This window comes from Neovison vison, chromosome 4 (assembly GCF_020171115.1).
Source record: "Neovison vison isolate M4711 chromosome 4, ASM_NN_V1, whole genome shotgun sequence".
Classification (NCBI taxonomy): domain Eukaryota; kingdom Metazoa; phylum Chordata; class Mammalia; order Carnivora; family Mustelidae; genus Neogale; species Neogale vison.
Genome location: NC_058094.1, coordinates 98530948 through 98550805, shown reverse-complemented (window position 1 = coordinate 98550805; position 19858 = coordinate 98530948). Strand labels below are relative to the sequence as shown.

The 19858-nt window shown below is 46.9% G+C and overlaps 1 protein-coding gene across 1 annotated transcript; it reads left to right on the top strand.

Annotated features, from left to right (window-relative positions):
- The first annotated feature begins 15045 nt into the window (after positions 1-15045).
- On the top strand, positions 15046-15304 carry LOC122903982 (ubiquitin-fold modifier 1-like). Its single transcript, XM_044244496.1, has one exon. The coding sequence runs from the start codon at positions 15047-15049 to the stop codon at positions 15302-15304; it is 258 nt and encodes an 85-aa protein (XP_044100431.1). The 5' UTR covers position 15046.
- Positions 15305-19858: the final 4554 nt, after the last annotated feature.

Genomic DNA, 19858 nt, shown 5'->3' with positions numbered 1-19858 from the left:
TGCTCTGATGGGTGCCTCTGGAAAACCCCATAGGCTGGTAATGGAAAACAGGCCTCTGAGGAGAGATGCCTAGGAACAAAAGCAATGGATCTGATTAGGGCCTAGGGGCCTGTCTGGTTAAGTCTTCTTCTCTGGGGACATCTGTCTTCGGGTCTGTGTAGAGCTAGTTGCTCAGCTGGTGTCAGACCGCCCCTGTTTGTCCGGGGTGGCCTACAATATTGGAATGGCCCCGGGGACTTCAGAGATTTCTCCTAATTTGTACGGTTGTGGCCAATGGAATGGGAAGAATTTCCTTTGAGAGGGCAGGCACAGTCATGAGGTGTGACTCAAGGGGCCCCAGCCTGGAGGGTTTGTGGGCCAGGGCTGTGAGGAGAAGTCTGAAAATAGCAACTCAGCTTAGGTTTGGAGACGTAGGTATGGCAGGCCCAATAACAGATCATGAGGAGAACTCTGGGATATGAGCAAAAGTCGAGTGTGAGGTGCTTGCTCAGGCTTTTGTCTGGATTTTGTGTCAACAATGGCCATGGAATGTCAGGGTGGCACCAATCAGAACAAATTAGGGGAAAGTTCCAAAGTCCCCCAGGCTCTCCTAAGTGTGTAGGCCGCCTGGGACAAACAGGGGCTATCTGCCACCAGCTGAGCTACTTCCTCCACTCAGACCCAGAGACAGATGTCCCCAGAGAAGAAGATTGAACCGGACAGGCCCCTAGGACCTCATCAGATCCATTGTTTTGGTATCCAGCCATCTCTCCTCAGAGGCCTGGTTTCCAATAGCAGCATATGGGACTTTCCTCAGGCACCCATCAGAACAAATCTCATCTCCATATGGGAAACTTGCACGTGGGAACTGTGTCAAAACCTCTGGTTAGTAGAAACCTTCAGGACCCTGGTGCCACTGCCCCATTCCAAGGTCTCCATGGACACAAACACACATTAGGACACATGTGCAGTAGAGTCCATTTCAACTCAGCACAAGGTTGCTCCCCCAGAGCCAGCAGATTGAACCTGTCTTATTGCAAGTAGGCAATTGGAATGTGAGGCGGGCTGCCCAGGCATCCATCCTTAGAACACAGCTCTGGAGTCCTCCCTATAGGATGTCCTGGAGCCATCCAACAGGTCTCAATTGTCCCAAAGAAGGAATCCTTGCAATTTGGAGAATCTCACAACTCACATCGTGGGAAAACCTCCATAGCCTTGTGATGCCCTCCCCCCCTTCATGAAAGGGCCATCATGGACAGAAACTCCATGAGCCAACGTCTGATCCTAGTCCTGACTTCAAATGCATGAGATCTCGATTCAGCTCGGCAGAGTGTGTTTGCCGTGCCCTCGCCCCAAAACCTATGCCTAGCTTGTGTTCTCAGACTTCCATTCTCACACACTTGGCCCACAAGCCCTCAGGTTGGCAATTTCGGAGCCACAATGCAGCACTCTGCCTCCCCTCCAGAAGAAAATCGTTGCCCTTGGGGCTACCCAGAAACCCCAAATGAGGATCAACCTGCACGCAATTCGACTGTACCCATATTATACAGTCTACCCTGGGCACTAATGCCCTGTAAGACACAGCCTGAACCAGGACCTCCCGACCAACACGCAGAGAGCTGGCTGCACACTGAGCACATCGGACCCACGATGGTGGTTGGTTGGTGGTTAGGTCGTCATCTCTTCCCAATCTCGTTTTTCAGGCTTCAGAACCTAGACCTTAACTGCAATCACTGCCCAGGGGTGAACATGATGCAGAAATCAGAACTCCTCCCTCCCCATGGCCAGAAACCTTGTGGTTGGCATGTTGTCCATTGTTCAGAGTAGGAGAAACCAGCATGGCCCATGAGGCCCCGCCCATGCTTGAGGGCTGCACTGGGCACAAACAGGCATTGTCGCCCTCAGCGTGAGTCCTGTCCTCAAGTAAGGCCTGTCCGTGGCTGTACCAAGAGCCCTCATATGGGGCTGGACATGCCCTTAGGCCCCCATTCTTAATCAGAGGTCAGTTTTTCCATTAGCCCCTGCCCAGGGCTATGCTCTCGTATGCTTCTTTTGGTGGGATATCTGAGGTAAAAACACAGAACGGACTCCTCCCATCCCACAGAATCACCCCAAACTCCTGGGATCAGACCAAATCCCCAGAGAGGGAGACTCATCCATAGCCCATGAGGCCACCTCGACATTCCACGGCCATCTGGACTTCTGTCCCCACAGTCCTGGCCCACACAGCCTCCAGGCTGGGGTCCCTGGAGTGACACCTCAGGACTGTGCATGCCTTCTCCAAGGATATTCTGCCCATTCCATTTGCCACAACTGTACAAATTAGGAGAATCCTCCAAAGTGTCTGAGACTATCGCAATAGTGTCGGCCCCCAGGACAAACAAGGTTGATCTGACACCAGCTAAGCAACTACCTCCACTCAGACCCATAGACAGATGTCCCCCGTGAAGAAGATTGAAACGGACAGGCCCTTAGGCCCTAATCGGATCCATTGCTTTGGTTTCCAGGCATCTCCACAGAGGGATGGTTTCCAATACCAGCATACGGGGGATTCCTGAGGCACCGATCAGAACACATCTAGTCTCCACATGGGAAACTTGCTCGTTGGGGCTGTGTCAAATCCTCCAGTTAGGAGAGTCCTTCAGGGCCCAAGTGCCACCACCCATTTCCAAGGTCTCCATGGAAACAAACTCATATTATGACCCATCCGCAGGAGAGTCCATTTCAACACAACCCCCTCGGTTGCTCCCCCATAGCCAGAAGATTGAACTTCTCTTGACCCAAGGAGACAATTGGAATATGAAAAGGGCTGCCCAGCCATCAATTTTAGAACACTCTTCTGGAGTTTTTGGGTATGGGACGTCCTTAAGCCAACCAACATTTCTCAATGGTCCTGCAGAAGGAATTCTAGAGGTTTAGAGTAACTGAAAACTCCGATCGAGGGAAAAACTCCATGACCTTGTGTTGCCCCGCCCCCCTTCCTGAAGGGGTCATCTGGGACAGAAACTCCAGCCTAAGCCAACGTCTGATCCTCGCCCTGACTTCGAATGCATGAGAACCTTTGCCTAGCTTGTGTTCTCAGACTTCAGGACTCACACTCCGGGCCCACAAGCACTCCAGTTTGGTAATTCTGGAGCCAGTATGCAGCACTTTGCCTGCCCTCCAGAAGAAAAACATTGCCCTTTTGTCCTACCCAGAGACCACAAATGAGGAACAACCTGCACGCCACTCAACTGTATCTCAATTATATAGTCCACCCTGGGCACTAATGCCCTGTCTGACAGAACCTGAGTCTGGACCTCCAGACCGACACCCACACAGCTGGCTGCACACTGAGCACATCGGACCCACCATGGCCTTAGGTCGTCATCTCTTCCCAACCTCATTTTTCAGGCTTCAGAACCTAGAACTTACCTCTACTCACTGCCCAGGGGTGAACGTGATGCAAAAATCAGAACTCCTCCTTCCTCATGGCCTTGTGTTTTTTATGTTGTCCAATGTTCAGTATAGGAGAAACCAGTGTGGCCCTTGAGGCTCCGCCCATGCTAGAAGGCAGCGTTAGGCACAAACACACATTGTGACACTCAGCATGAGCCCTGTCCTCAAGTAAGGCCTCTCAGTGGCTGGACCAATAGCCCGCATATGGGGCTTGCCATGACCCTAGGCCCGCAATCTTAACTAGAGGTCGGGTTGTCCAGTCACCCCACTCAGGGCTATGCTCTGGAATTCCTCTTTTGGTGGGACACCTGTGATTTAAAAAAAAAAAAAAAAAAACCAGAAAGGACTCCTCCCATCCCACAGAATGACTCCAACTCTTGGGATCCGGCTAAATCCCCAGAGACGGGGAAACATCCATGTCCCATGAGGCCACCCCGACATTCCACGGCTACCACCGACACAAAATCCAGAGACAAAAGCCTGAGCAAGCACCTCACACTCACCCTTTCTTCATATCCCGAACAGTTCTCCTCACGGTCTGTAGATCAGTCCTGCCATACCTACGTCCCAAAACCTAAGAAGAGATTGTGCTTTCAGACTTCTGTCCCCACAGTCCTGGCCCACACACCCTCCAAGCTGGGGCCCCTAAAGCTACACATCAAGACTGTGCTTGCCCACACCATCGGAATTCTGACCATTTCATTGTCCATAATTGTACAAATTAGGAGAAACCTCCAAAGTCCCTGAGACCATTCCAATAGTGTAGGTCTCCTGGGACAAACAAGGGCTGTCTGACACCAGCTGAGCATCTGCCTCCACTCATGCCGTAGGTGGATGTTCCCAAAGAAGAAGATTGAGCCGGACAGGCCCCTAGACCCTAATGGGATCCATTGCTTTGGTTGCCAGGTATCTCTTCTCAGATGCCTGGTTTCCAATAACAGCATATGGGGGATTCCGAGGCACCAATCAGAAGAAATCTCGTCTCCACATGGGAAACATGTGCTTTGGAACTGTCTCAAAACCTCCTGTTAGGAGAATCCTTCAGGACCTATGTGACACCGCCCCATTCCAAGGGTCTCATGGACACAAACACACATTAGGACCAATCCACAGGAGATTCCATTTCAACTCAGTTCCCTCGGTCTCTCCCCCAGAGCCAGCATATCTAACCTATCTATTCGCTAGGAGACAATTGGAATGCGAGGTGGGCTGCCCAGGCCTCCATCCTTAGATCCTTGCTCTGGCATAATTCTGTATGGGATGTCCTGGAGCGATCCAAAAGGTCTCAATTGTCCATCAGAAGGAATCCTTGCAGTTGGAGCATCTCACAACTCCCATTGTATGAAAACCTCCATGGCCTTGAGATGCTGCCCCCTTAATGAAGGGGAAATAATGGACAGTAACTCCAGGCTGAGTCTATGTCTGATCCTCGCCCTGACTTCAGATGCACGAAATCCAGATTCAGATCTGCAGAGGGTGCCTGTTGTGCCCTCACCCCGAAATGTATGCCTAAAATGTGTTCTCAAACTTCCATCCTCATAGCCCTTGCCCACAAGGCATCCAGTTTTAGAATTCTGGAGCCACAATGCAGCGCTCTGCCTGCCCTCCAGAAGAAAAATGTTGCACTTGGGCCCTACCAGTGATGTCAAATGAGGATCAACCTGCATGCCACTTGACTGTACCCCAATTATATATTCTGCCCTGGGCACTGTTGCACTGTCTGACACAGCCTGAGCCCGGACCTTCCGACTGACACACAGACAGTTGGCTCCACACTGAGCACATTGGACCTGACATGGCCTTAGCTCATCATCTTTTCCCAACCTTAGTTTTCAGACTTCAGAACCTAGACCTTATCTCCAATCACTTCCCAGGAGTGAATGAGATGTAGAAATCAGAAGTCCTCCTTCCCCATGGCAAGAAAACTTGTGGTTGGCATGTTGTCCAACGTTCAGTGTAGGAGAAACCAGCATTAACCATGAGGTCCCGCCCATGCTTGAGGACGGCGAGGGCATAAACACGCATTGTGACCCTCAGCGTGAGTCCTGTCCTCAAGGAAGGCCTCTCAGTGGCTGGACCATTAGAAGGCATATTGGACTTGCCATGCTCCTAGGCCAGATTTTTAACCAGATTTCTCATTGTTCAGTCGCCCTCCCCAGGGCTCTGCTCTGGAATCCCTCTTTTGGTGGGACACCTGAGGTAACAAGACAGGAAGGACTCCTCCCATCCCACAGATCATCCCAAATCTCTTGGGATCGGGCCAAATCCACAGAAAGGAAGACTCATCCATGGCCCATGAGGCCTCCCTGACATTCCACAGCCATTATTGACACAAAATCCAGAGACAAAAGCCTGAGCAAGCACCTCACACTCGTCCTTTTTCCATATCCCGAACAGTTCTCCTCACGGTCTGTAGATCGGTCCTGCCATACCTACGTCCCCAAACCTAAACTGAGTTTGTGTTTTCAGACTTCTGTCCACACAGTCCTGGCTCACACACCCTATAGGCTGGGGTCCTTGGAGCCACACCTCAGGACTGTGCCTGCCCACTTCACGTGACTTCTCCCCATTCCATTTGCCACAACCGTACAAATTAGGAGAAACCTCCAAAGTCCCTGAGGCTATCCCAATAGTGTAGGCCGCCCTGACAAACAGGAGCGGTCTGACACCAGCTAAGCAACTACCTCCACTCCTACCGTAGACAGTTGTCGCCAGAGAAGAAGATTGAAACGGAAAGGCCCCTAGGCCCTAATCGGATGCATTGCTTAGGTTTCCAGGTATCACTCCTCATAGGCCTGGTTTCCAATACCAGCATATAGGGAGTTCCTGAAGCACCAATGAGAACAAATATTGTCTCCCCATGGGAACCTTGCTCTTTGGAGCTGTCTCAAAACCTCCGGTTAGGAGAATCATTCAGGGCTCCGGTGCCACCACCCCATTCCAAGGTCTCCATGGACACAAGCCCACATTGGGAGCCATCCGCAGGAGATTCCATTTCAACTCAGCCCCCTCGTTTGCTCCCCCAGAGCCAGCATGTAGAACCTGTCTTTGTCTCTAGGGTACAATTGGAATGCGAGGCGGGCTGCCCAGGTATCCATCCTTAGAACCGTTCTCTGGTGTCATTCTGTATGTGACATCCTGGAGCAATCCAACAGGTCTCAAATGTCCTGTAGAAATAATCCTTGCATTTTGGAGCATCTCACAACTCCCAACGTGGGAAAACCTCAATGGCTTTGTGATGCCCGACCCCTTATGAAGGGGCCATCATGGACAGGAAATCCAACCTGAGCCTATGTCTGAACCTCTCCCTGACTTCAGATGCACGAGATCTTGATTCAGCTCTGCAGAGTGTGCCTGTCGTACCCTCACTCAGAAACCCAAGTCTAGCTTGTGTTCTCAGACTTCCGTCCTCACACTCCTGGCCCCCAAGACCTCAAGTTTGGCAATACCGGACGCACAATGCAGCAATTTTCCTGCCCTCCAGAAGAAAAAAGTTGCCCTATGGGGCATCCCAGACACCCTAAATGAGGATAGACCTACACGGCACTCTACTGTACTGTACCCAAATTATATAGTCTAACCTGGGCACTAATGTACTGTCTGACTCAGGCTGAGTCCGGACATCCTGACCAACACCCAGACAGCTGACTGCACACTGAGCACATCAGACCCGCCATGGCCTTAGTTCATCATCCCTTTCCATCCTAGCTTTTCAGGCTTCATAACTTAAACCTTAACTCCAAACCCTGCCAAGGGGTAAACATGATGCAGAAAACAGAACTCCTTTCTTTCCATGGCAAGAAAACTTGTGGTTGGCATGTTGTCCAACGTTCAGTGTAGGAGAAACCAGCGTTCACCATTAGGCCCCGCCCATGCTTGAGCATGGCGAGGGCATAAATACACATTGTGACCCTCAGCGTGAGTCCTGTCCTCAAGGAAGGCCTCTCAGTGGCTGGACCATTAGAAGGCATATTGGGCTGGCCATGCCCCTAGGCCTGATTTTTTTTTCCACTTTATTTATTTTCCAAAAAACATTATTCATTATTTTTTCACCACACCCAGTGCTCCATGCAAGCCGTGCCCTCCATAATACCCACCACCTGGTACCCCAACCTCCCACCCCCCCGCCACTTCAAACCCCTCAGATTGTTTTTCAGAGTCCATAGTCTCTCATGGTTCACCTCCCCCATCCAATTTACCCAAATTCCCTTCTCCTCTCTAACACCCCTTGTCCTCCATGCTATTTGTTGTGCTCCACAAATAAGTGAAACCATATGATAATTTACTTTCTCTGCTTGACTTATTTCACTCAGCATAATCTCTTCCAGTCCCGTCCATGTTGCTACAAAAGTTGGGTATTCATCCTTTCTGATGGAGGCATAATACTCCATAGTGTATATGGACCACATCTTCCTTATCCATTCATCAGTTGAAGGGCATCTTGGTTCTTTCCATAGTTTGGCGACTGTGGCCATTGCTGCTATAAACATTGGGGTACAGATGGCCTTTCTTTTCACGACATCTGTGTCTTTGCGGTAAATACCCAGGAGTGCAATTGCAGGGTCATACGGAAGCTCTATTTTTAATTTCTTGAGGAATCTCCACACTGTTCTCCAAAGAGGCTGCACCAACCTGCATTCCCACCAACAGTGGAAGAGGGTTCCCCTTTCTCCACATCCTCTCCAACACATGTTGTTTCCTGTTTTGTTAATTTTGGCCATTCTAACTGGTGTAAGGTGATATCTCAATGTGGTTTTAATTTGAATCACCCTGAGGGCTAATGATGATGAGCATTTTTTCATGTGTCTGATAGCCATTAGTATGTCTTGATTGGAGAAGTGTCTGTTCATATCTTCTGCCCATTTTTTGACGTGTTTGCCTGTTTCGTGTGTGTTGAGTTTGAGGAGTTCATTATAGATCCTGGATATCAACCTTTTGTCTGTACTGTCATTTGCAAATATCTTCTCCCATTCCGTGGGTTGCCTCTTTGTTTTGTTGACTGTTTCCTTTGCTGTACAGGAGTTTTTGATTTTGATGAAGCCCCAAAAGTTTATTTTCGCTTTTGTTTCCTTTGCCTTTGGAGACGTATCTTGAAAGAAGTTGCTGTGGTTGATATCGAAGAGATTACTGCCTATGTTCTCTAGGATTCTGATGGATTCCAGTCTCACGTTGAGGTCTTTTATCCATTTTGAGTTTATCTTTGTGTACGGTGTAAGAGAATGGTCGAGTTTCATTCTTCTACATATAGCTGTCCAGTTTTCCCAGCACCATTTATTGAAGAGACTGTCTTTTTTCCACTGTATATTTTTTCCTGTTTTGTCGAAGATTAATTGACCATAAATTAGAGGGTCCATATATGGGCTCTCTACTCTGTTCCACCGGTCTATGTGTCTCTTTTTATGCCAGTACCATGCTGTCTTGGTGATCACAGCTTTGTAATAAAGCTTGAAATCAGGTAAGGTGATGCCGCCAGCTTTATTTTTGTTTTTCAACATTTCCTTAGCGATTCGGGGTCTCTTCTGATTCCATACAAATTTTAGGATTATTTGCTCCAGCTCTTTGAAGAATGCCGGTTGAATTTTGATCGGAATGGCATTAAAAGTATAGATTGCTCTAGGCAGTATAGACATTTTAACGATGTTTATTCTTCCGATCCAAGAGCATGGAATGGTCTTCCATCTTTTTGTGTCTTCTTCAATTTCTTTCATGAGTGTTCTGTAGTTCCTTGAGTACAGATCCTTTACCTCTTTGGTTAGGTTTATTCCCAGGTATCTTATGGTTCTTGGTGCTATAGTAAATGGAATCGATTCTCTAATTTCCCTTTCTGTATTTTCATTGTTAGTGTATAAGAAAGCCACTGATTTCTGCACATTGACTTTGTATCCTGCCACGTTGCTGAATTGCTGTATGAGTTCTAGTAGTTTGGGGGTGGAGTCTTTTGGGTTTTCCATATAAAGAATCATGTCATCTGCGAAGAGAGAGAGTTTGACTTCTTCATTACCAATTTGGATACTTTTTATTTCTCTCTGTTGCCTGATTGCTGTTGCTAGAACTTCTAATACTATGTTGAACAAGAGTGGTGAAAGTGGGCATCCTTGTCTTGTTCCTGATCTCAATGGGAAGGCTGCAAGCTTTTTCCCATTGAGGATGACATTTGCTGTGGGTCTTTCATAGATAGATTTGATGAGGTTCAGGAATGTTCCCTCTATCCCTATACTTTGAAGTGTTTTAATCAGGAACGGATGCTGGATTTTGTCAAATGCTTTTTCTGGATCAATTGAGAGGACCATATGGTTCTTCTCTCTTCTCGTATTAATTTGTTGTATCACATTGATTGATTTGCGAATGTTGAACCATCCTTGTAGCCCAGGGATGAATCCCACCTGATCATGGTGGATAATCTTTTTAATGTGCTGTTGGATCCTGTTGGCTAGAATCTTGTTGAGAATCTTAGCATCCATATTCATCAGTGATATTGGTCTAAAATTCTTCTTTTTGGTAGGGTCCTTGCCTGGTTTGGGGATCAGGGTAATGCTGGCTTCATAAAAAGAGTCTGGAAGTTTTCCTTCTGCTTCAATTTTTTGAAACAGTTTCAGGAGAATAGGTGTTATTTCTTCTTTGAAGGTTTGGTAGAATTCCCCAAGGAATCCGTCACAACTAACACCAAGGAAGTAGAAACAATCATCAGAAGTTATTATCAACAGTTATATGCCAATAAGGTTAGCAACCTAGACGAAATGGATGCATTCCTGGAAAAATATAAACTACCAACATTGAGCCAGGAAGAAATTGACAACCTGAATAGACCGATATCTAATAACGAGATTGAAGCAGTGTCCAAAAACCTCCCAAAAAACAAGAGCCCAGGACCTAGGCCCGATTTTTAACCAGATTTCTCATTGTCCAGGCGCCATCCCCAGGGCTCTGCTCTGGAGTCCCTCTTTTGGTGGGACACCTGAAATAACAAAACAGGAAGGACTCCTCCCATCCCACAGATCTTCCCAAAACTCTTGGGATCGGGCCAAATCCACAGATAGAAGACTCGTTCATAGCCCATGTGGCCTCCCCGATATTCCACGTCCATCGTTGACACAAAATCCAGAGACAAAAGCCTGAGGAAGCACCTCACACTCGTCCTTTCTCCATGTCCTGAACAGTTCTCCTCACGGTCTGTAGATTGGTCCTGCCATACCTACATCCCCAAACCTAAGCTGAGTTTGTGTTTTCAGACTTCTGTTCCCACACTCCTTGCCCACACATCCTCCATGCTGGGGCCCCTGGAGCCACACCTCAAGACTGTGCCTGCCCACTCCACGTGAATTCTGCCCATTCCATTTGCCACAACCGTACAAATTAGGAGAAACCTCCAAACGCCCCAAGACCATCCCAATAGTGTAGGTCGCCCTGACATACAGTGGCGGTCTATCACCAGCTGAGCAACTACCTCCATTCATAGCGTAGACAGTTGTCACCAGAGAAGAAAATTTAATTCGACAGGTCCCTATTCTCTAATCAAATACATTGCATTAGTTTCCAGGTATTTCTCCTCAGAGGCCTTGGTTTCCAATACCAGCATATGGGGGTTTCCTGAGTCACCAATCAAAACAAATCTCATCTCCACTTGGGAAACTTGCTCTTTGGAGCTGTCTCTTAACCTCCAGTTAGGAGAATCCTTGAGTGACCCGTGCCACCGCCCCATTCAAAGTCTCCATGGACACAAAGCCACATTAGGACCTATCCTCAGGAGATTCCATTTCAACTCAGACCCCTCAGAGCTCTCTCATAGCCCACAGATCGAACCTATCTTGTCGTTAGGAGACAATTGAAATGCGAGTCAGGCTGTCCAGACATCCATCTTTGGAATCCTGCTCTGGCCTCGTTGTGTATGGGACTTCCTGGAGCCATCCAACAAGTATTAAATGTCCTGCAGGAGGAATTCCTGCGTTTTGGAGCATCTCACAACTCCTAATGTGGGAAAATCTTGATGGCTTTGTGATATCCCTCTCTCCTTCATGAAGGGCCATCATGGACAGAAACTCCAACTTGAGGCAACATCTGATCCTCGCCCTGACTTCAGTTGCACGAGATCTCGATTCAGCTCTGCAGAGTGTGCCTGCCTTGCCCTCGCCGAGAAACTTACATCTACCTTGTGTTCTCAGACTTCTGTCCTCACACTCCTGGCCCCCAAGCCCTCAACTCAAGTTTGGCAATACCGGGCCCAAAATGCAGCACTCTGCCTGCCCTCCAGAAGAAAAATGTTGCTCTATGGAGCTTCCCAGACTCCCAAATGAGGAAAAACCTACAGGGCACTTGACTGTACCCAAATTATACAGTCTAACCTGGACACTAATGTACTGTTTGACACAGCCTGAGCCCGGACCTCCTGACCAACACCCAGACAGCTGACTACACACTGAGCACATCAGACCCGCCATGGCCTTAGCTCGTCATCTCTTCCCAACCTCGGTTTTCAGGCTTCAGTACCTAGACCTTATCTCCATTCACTGCTCAGGGGTGAACGTGATGCAGAAATCAGAACTCCTACTTCCCCATGGCAAGAAACCTTGTGTTTGGCATGTGGTCCAACATTCAGTGTAGTTGAAAGCAGTGTGGCCCATGAGGCCCCACCCATGCTCAAGGGCCGCATTAGTCACAAACACGCATTGTGACCCTCAGGGTGAGCCCAGTGTTCAAGTAAGGCCTCTCAGTGGCTGGACCAAGAGCCCACATATACGGCTTGCCATGCACCTAAGCCCCCAATCTTAATCAGAGTTCGGGTTGTCCAGTCGTCCCTCCCCAGGGCTCTGCTCTGGAATCCCTCTTTTGGTGGCACAGCGGAGGTAAAAAAAAAAGAAAAAGAAAGAAAGAAAACAGAACAGACTCCTCCCATACCACAGAATGACCACAAAATCTTGGGATCGGGCCAAATACTCAGAAAGGGAGACTCGTCCATGGCCCTTGAGGTCACCCCTACATTCCATGGCCATTGGTGACACAAAATTCAGAAACAAAAGCCTGATCAAGAGCCTCACATTCCCTCTTTCTTCGTATCATGAAGAGTTCTCAAGGTCTGTAGATTGGTCCTGCCATAACTACGTTCCCAAACCTAAGCTGAGTTTCTGTTTTCAGACTTCTGTCCCCACAGCTCTGGCCCACACTCCCTCCATGCTTGGGCCCCTGGAGCCACACCACAGGACTGTGCCTTCCCTCCCCAAAGGAATTCTGCCCATTTCATTGGCCACAAACTTGCAAATTGGGAGTAACCTCCAAAGTCACTGAGGTCATCCCATTAGTGTAGACCTCCTGAGACAAACAGGGGTTATCTGACATCAGCTGAGGAACTACCTCCACTCACACCCATAGACAGATGTCCCCAGAGAAGAAGATTAAACCACACAGGCCCCTAGGCCCTAATCAGATACATTGCTTTGGTTTCCAGGCATCTCTCCTCAGAGGCCTGGTTTCCAATACCAGCATATGGGGTTTACTGAAGCACCAATGAGAACAAATCTCATCTCCCCATGGAAAACTTGCTCATGGAGCTGTGTCAAAATCTCTGGTTTAGAGAATCCTTCAGGGCTCCAGTGCCACCGCCCCATTTCAAGGTCTCCATGGACACAAACCCACATTATGACCCATCCTCAGGAGAGTCCATTTCAACTCAGCCCATCAGTTGCTATGCCAGAGCCAGCAGATCAAATGTGTCTTGACGCTAGAAGACAATTGGAATGTGAGGCGGGCTGCCCAGGCATCCATCCTTAGAACCCTGCTCTGGAGTCGTTCCATATGGGATGTCCTGGAGCCATCCAACAGGTTTCAATTGACCCGCAGAAAATCCTTGTGGTTTGGAGCATCTCACTACTCCCATCATGGAAAACCTCCATGGCCTGGTGATGAACCGCTTCATGAAGGGGCCATCATGGACAGAAACTCCAACCTGAGCCAATGTCTGATTCTCGCCCTGACTTCAGATGCAGGGAATCTTGATTCAGCTCTGCACAGTGTGCCTGCCGTGCCCTCGCCCCTAAACCTAAGCTTAGCTTGTGTTCTCAGACTTCTGTCCACACACTCCTGGCCCAAAAGCCCTCCAGTTTGGCAATTCTGGACCAACAATGCAGCATTCTGCCTGCCGTCCAGAAGAAAAACTTTGCCCTATGGGGCTACCGAGAAACCCCAAATTATTATATTCTGCACACCTCTCGACTGTACCCCAATTATACAGCCTATCTGGGCACTAATGCCCTGTCTGGCACAGGCTGATTGCAGACCTCCTAAACGACACCTAGAAAGCTGGCACCAAACTGAACACATCGGACCCACCATGGCCTTAGGTCATCATATTTTTCCAACCTCGTTTATCAGGCTTCAGGACCTACATCTTATCTCCAATCAGTGCCCAGTGGTGAACGTGATGCAGAAATAAGAACTCCTCCTTTCCCATGGCAAGAAAACTTGTGTTTGGTATGTTGTCCTACGTTCAGTGTAGGAGAAACCTGCATGCTCACTAAGGCCCCGCCCATGATTGAGGGCCGCCTTGGGCACAAAAACACATTGTGACTCTCAGAGTGAGTCCCCTATTCAAGTAAATCCTCTCAGTGGCTGGACCAAGAGCCCGTATATGGGGCTTGCCATGCCCATAGGCCACCAGGCCTAATCAGAGGATGGGTATTTCAGTTGTCTGTACCCAGTGTTCTGCTTTATTGTCCTTCTATTGGGGGGCATCTGAGGCAGAAAACAGGACTCCTCCCTTCCCACAGAATGACCCCTATCTCTTGGGAGCTGGGCAAATCACCAGAGCGGGAGACTCTTCCACGACCCATGAGTCCACCCCTACATTAAACGACCATTGTGAATACAACATCCAGAGACATAAGCCTGAAAGACTGCCTCCCACTCGCTCTCTTTTCATATAGCGAGGAGCTCCCCTAATGGACTGTAGATCAGTCCTGCCATAACCTCAGCCCCAAACCTCAGCAGAGTTTTGGTCGTCTGTCCCCACAGCCCTGGTCCACACAGTCTCCAGGCTGGGGCCTGTGGAGGCACACCACAGGACTGTCCTGCCCTCTCCTAGGAGACTGTGCCCATTCCATTGCCCGCAACCCTACAGAACAGGAAAAACTTCAAGGTCCCCAAGGACATCCCACTACTGTAAGCTGCCCTGGACAAACAGGGGCATTCGGACGCAAGCTGAGCAACTACCTCCATGCAGAATCACAGACAGATGTCCACAGAGACAGAAGATTGAAACGGACAGGCTCCTAGGCCCTAATCTGAAGTCTTGCTTTGGTTTCCAGGGGTCAATACTCAGAGGCCTGGGTTCGCAGTACAGCATTTGGGGCTTTCCTGAGGCACCAATCAGAACACCTCTTGTCTCCACATAGGAAGCTTCCTTGTTGGTGCTGTGTCAAACCCGTCGGATTGGAGAGTCCTGCAAAGTCCCTGAGCCACAACGATATTCCAAGGTCTCCATGGCCACCAACCCACGTTATGACCCAGCCTCAGTAGAGTCCATTTCAACTCAGCTCTCTGGGTAGCTCGCCCAAGAGCCCACAGATTGAGCCTGCCTTGCCGCGACCAGCTAATGGAATGTGAGGTGGTGTTTCCAGGCATCCACGCTTGGAACCTCACCATGTCGAAGGTTTCTTTTAAGATCACGCTGACGTCGGACCCACGGCTGCCTTACAAAGTACTTAGTGTACCTGAAAGTACACATTTCACAGCAGTCTTAAAGTTTGCAGCAGAAGAATTTAAAGTTCCTGCAGCAACAAGTGCAATTATTACCAATGATGGAATAGGAATAAATCCTGCCCAGACTGCTGGAAATGTTTTCCTAAAGCATGGTTCAGAACTGCGGATTATTCCTAGAGATCATGTTGAAAGTTGTTAATATCTGGAGGAGGAGTCAAGATGGCAGAGAAGTAGCAGGCTGAGACTACCTCAGCTAGCAGGAGATCAGCTAGAGAGCTTATCTAAAGATTGCAGACACCTGCAAATCCATCAGCAGATCGAAGAGAAGAAGAACAGCAATTCTAGAAACAGAAAATCAATCACTTTCTGAAAGGTAGGACTGGCGGAGAAGTGAATCCAAAGCGATGGGAAGATAGACCCCGGGGGGAGGGGCCGGCTCCCGGCAAGCGGCGGAGCAACGGAGCACAAAATCAGGACTTTTAAAAGTCTGTTCCGCTGAGGGACATCGCTCAGGAGGCTAAACCGTGGCGAAGCCCACACGGGGTCGGCGTGACCTCAGGTCCCGCGGGGTCACAGAAGGATCGGGGGTGTCTGAGTGTCGCAGAGCTTGCGGATATTGGAACGGGAAAGCCGGCTGCAGAGACAGAGCCGACAGTAAGCTTGCAGCTCGGAGTTGCCTTGAACGGGTCGCAAGCTCGGTGAGCTCGGAGCGCGGCTGGAGGTTAGGCAGACGCGAGTTACTAGGAGCTGTTCGCTGAGGGCGCACAGGGGAGTGTGGCCATGGGCTCTCGGCTCCTCCGGGCCAGAGACCAGGAGGCAGCCATTTGTATTCCCGTCCTCCGGAACTCTACGGAAAGCGCTCAGGGAACACAAGCTCCTGAAAGCAAAGCCGAGCAGATCACTCAGCCCGGCCCCTGGTAAGGGCGGTGTAATTCCGCCTGGGGCAAAGACACTTGAGAATCACTACACCAGGCCCCTCCCCCAGAAGATCAACAAGAAATCCAGGCAAGACCAAGTTCACCTACCAAGGAGTGCAGTTTCAATACCAAGGAGAGAGAAGCAGAATTCCAGAGGAGGAGAAAACAAACCACGGAACTCATGGCTTTCTGCCTGTGATTTTTTAGTCTTGCAGTTAATTTAATTTTTTTCTTTTTCATTTTTTTTCTCTTCTTCTGCTAAAATTTTTTATAACTTTTATCCTTTTCTTTTTTAACGTTTTTTAACTAGATTATCTAATATATATATATATATTTTTTTTTCTTTTTTATACTTTTGTTTATTCATTTTCTTTTTTTATAATTCTTTTTTTTCTTTTTTTTCTTTCTTTCTTTTTGAACCTCTTTTTATCCCCAAATCAGAAGAGATCCCAATCAGAAGAGATTGGGAGATCCCAGTCAGAAGATATTGGGAGATCCCAATCAAAGGAGATCCCAATCAGAGAAGATCCCTCACCCAATAGTGAGGGGGGAGAAATCCCCCCTCACGATTTGGGATCTCTTCTGATTTGGTTAAAGCATATTTTCCTGGGATTGTTGCCACCCTTTTAGTATTTTACTTGCTCCTTCATATACTCTTAGCTGTACAAAATGACAAGGCGGAAAAATTCACAAGCAAAAAAAAGAACAAGAGGCAGTACCGAAGGCTTGGGACCTAATCAATACAGATATTGGTAATATGTCAGATCTAGAGTTCAAAATGCAATTCTCAAGGTTATAGCCGGGCTTGAAAAAGGCATGGAAGATATTAGAGAAACCCTCTCGAGAGATATAAAAGCCCTTTCTGGAGAAATAAAAGAACTAAAATCTAACCAAGTTGAAATAAAAAAAGCTATTAATGAAGTTCAATCAAAAATGGAGGCTCTCACTGCTAGGATAAATGAGGCAGAAGAAAGAATTAGCAATATAGAAGACCAAATGACAGAGAATAAAGAAGCTGAGCAAAAGAGGGACAAACAGCTACTGGACCATGAGGGGAGAATTCGAGAGATAAGTGACACCATAAGATGAAACAACATTAGAATAATTGGGATTCCAGAAGAAGAAGAAAGAGAGAGGGGAGCAGAAGGTATACTGGAGAGAATTATTGGGGAGAATTTCCCCAATATGGCAAAGGGAATGAGCATCAAAATTCAGGAGGTTCAGAGAACGCCCCTCAAAATCAATAAGAATAGGCCCACACCCCATCACCTAATAGTAAAATTTACAAGCCTTAGTGACAAAGAGCAAATCCTGAAAGCAGCCCGGGAAAAGAAGTCTGTAACATACAATGGTAAAAGTATTAGATTGGCAGCTGACTTATCCACAGAGACCTGGCAGGCCAGAAAGAGCTGGCATGATATTTTCAGAGCACTAAGCGAGAAAAACATGCAGCCAAGAATACTATATCCAGCTAGGCTATCATTGAAAATAGAAGGAGAGATTAAAAGCTTCCAGGACAAAGAAAAACTGAAAGAATTTGCAAACACCAAACCAGCTCTACAGGAAATACTGAAAGGGGTCCTCTAAGCAAAGAGAGAGCCTACAAGTGGTAGATGAGAAAGGAACAGAGACAATATACAGTAACAGTCACCTTACAGGCAATACAATGGCACTAAAATCATATCTCTCAATAGTTACCCTGAATGTTAATGGGCTAAATGCCCCAATCAAAAGAAACAGGGTATGAGAATGGATAAAAAAACAAAACCCATCTATATGTTGCCTCCAAGAAACTCATTTTAAAACCGAAGACACCTGCAGTCTTAAAGTGAGGGAGTGGAAAAGAATTTACCATGCTAATGGACATCAGAAAAAAGCAGGAGTGGCAATTCTTATATCAGATCAATTAGATTTTAAGCCAAAGACTATAAGAGATGAGGAAGGACACTATATCATACTCAAAGGGTCTGTACAACAAGAAGATCTAACAATTAAATATCTATGCCCCCAACGTTGGAGCAGCCAACTATATAAACCAATTAATAACAAAATCAAAGAAACACATCAACAATAATACAATAATAGTAGGGGACTTTAACACTCCCCTCACTGAAATGGACAGGTCATCCAAGCAAAAGATCAACAGGGAAATAAAGGCCTTAAATGATACACTGGATGAGATGGACATCACAGATATATTCTGAACATTTCATCCCAAAGCAACAGAATACACATTCTTCTCTAGTGCACATGGAACATTCTCCAGAATCGATCACATCCTCGGTCCTAAATCAGGACTCAACCAGTATCAAAAGATTGGGATCATTCCCTGCATATTTTCAGACCACAATGCTCTGAAGCTAGAACTCAACCACAAGAGGAAGTTTGGAAAGAACACAAATACATGGAGACTAAACAGCATCCTTCTAAAGAATGAATGGGTCAACCGGGAAATTAAAGAAGAATTGAAAAAAATCATGGAAACAAATGATAATGAAAATACAACGGTTCAAAATCTGTGGGACACAACAAAGGTAGTCCTGAGAGGAAAATATATAGCGGTACAAGCTTTTCTCAAGAAACAAGAAAGGTCTCAGGTACACAACCTAACCCTACACCTAAAGGAGCTGGAGAAAGAACAAGAAAGAAACCCTAAGCACAGCAGGAGAAGAGAAATCATAAAGATCAGAGCAGAAATCAATGAAATAGAAACAACAACAAAAAAAAAAAAACAATAGAACAAATCAACCAAACTAGGAGCTGGTTCTTTGAAAGAATTAATAAAATTGATAAATCCTAGGCCAGACTTATCAAAAAGAAAAGAGAAAGGACCCAAATAAATAAAATCATGAATGAAAGAGGAGAGATCACAACAAACACCAAAGAAATACAAACTATTATAAGAACATACTATGAGCAACTCTACGCCAACAAATTTGACAATCTGGAAGAAATGGATGCATATCTAGAAACATATAAACTACCAAAATTGAACCAAGAAGAAATAGAAAGCCTGAACAGACCCATAACCAGTAAGGAGAGAGAAACAGTCATTAAAAATCTCCAAACAAACAAAAGCCCAGGGCCAGATGGCTTCCCGGGGGAATTCTACCAAACATTTAAAGAAGAACTAATTCCTATTCTCCTGAAACTGTTCCAAAAAATAGAAATGGAAGGAAAACTCCCAAACTCATTTTATGAGGCCAGCATCACCTTGATCCCAAAACCAGACAAGGATCCCATCAAAAAAGAGAGCTATAGACCAATATCCTTGATGAACACAGATGCAAAAATTCTCACCAAAATACTAGCCAATAGGATTCAACAGTACATTAAAAGGATTATTCACCACGACCAAGTGGGATTTATCCCAGGGCTGCAAGGTTGGTTCAACATCCGCAAATCAGTCAATGTGATACAACACATCAATAAAAGAAAGAACAAGAACCATATGATACTCTCAATAGATGCTGAAAAAGCATTTGACAAAGTACAGCATCCCTTCCTGATCAAAACCCTTCAAAGTGTAGGGATAGAGGGCACATACCTCAATATCATCAAAGCCATCTATGAAAAACCCACTGCAAATATCATTCTCAATGGAGAAAAACTGAAAGCTTTTCCACTAAGGTCAGGAACATGGCAGGGATGTCCATTATCACCACTGCTATTCAACATAGTACTAGAAGTTCTAGCCTCAGCAATCAGAAAACAAAAGGAAATTAAAGGCATCCAAATCGGCAAAGAAGAAGTCAAATTATCACTCTTTGCAGATGATATGATACTCTATGTGGAAAACCCAAAAGACTCCACTCCAAAACTGCTAGAACTTGTAC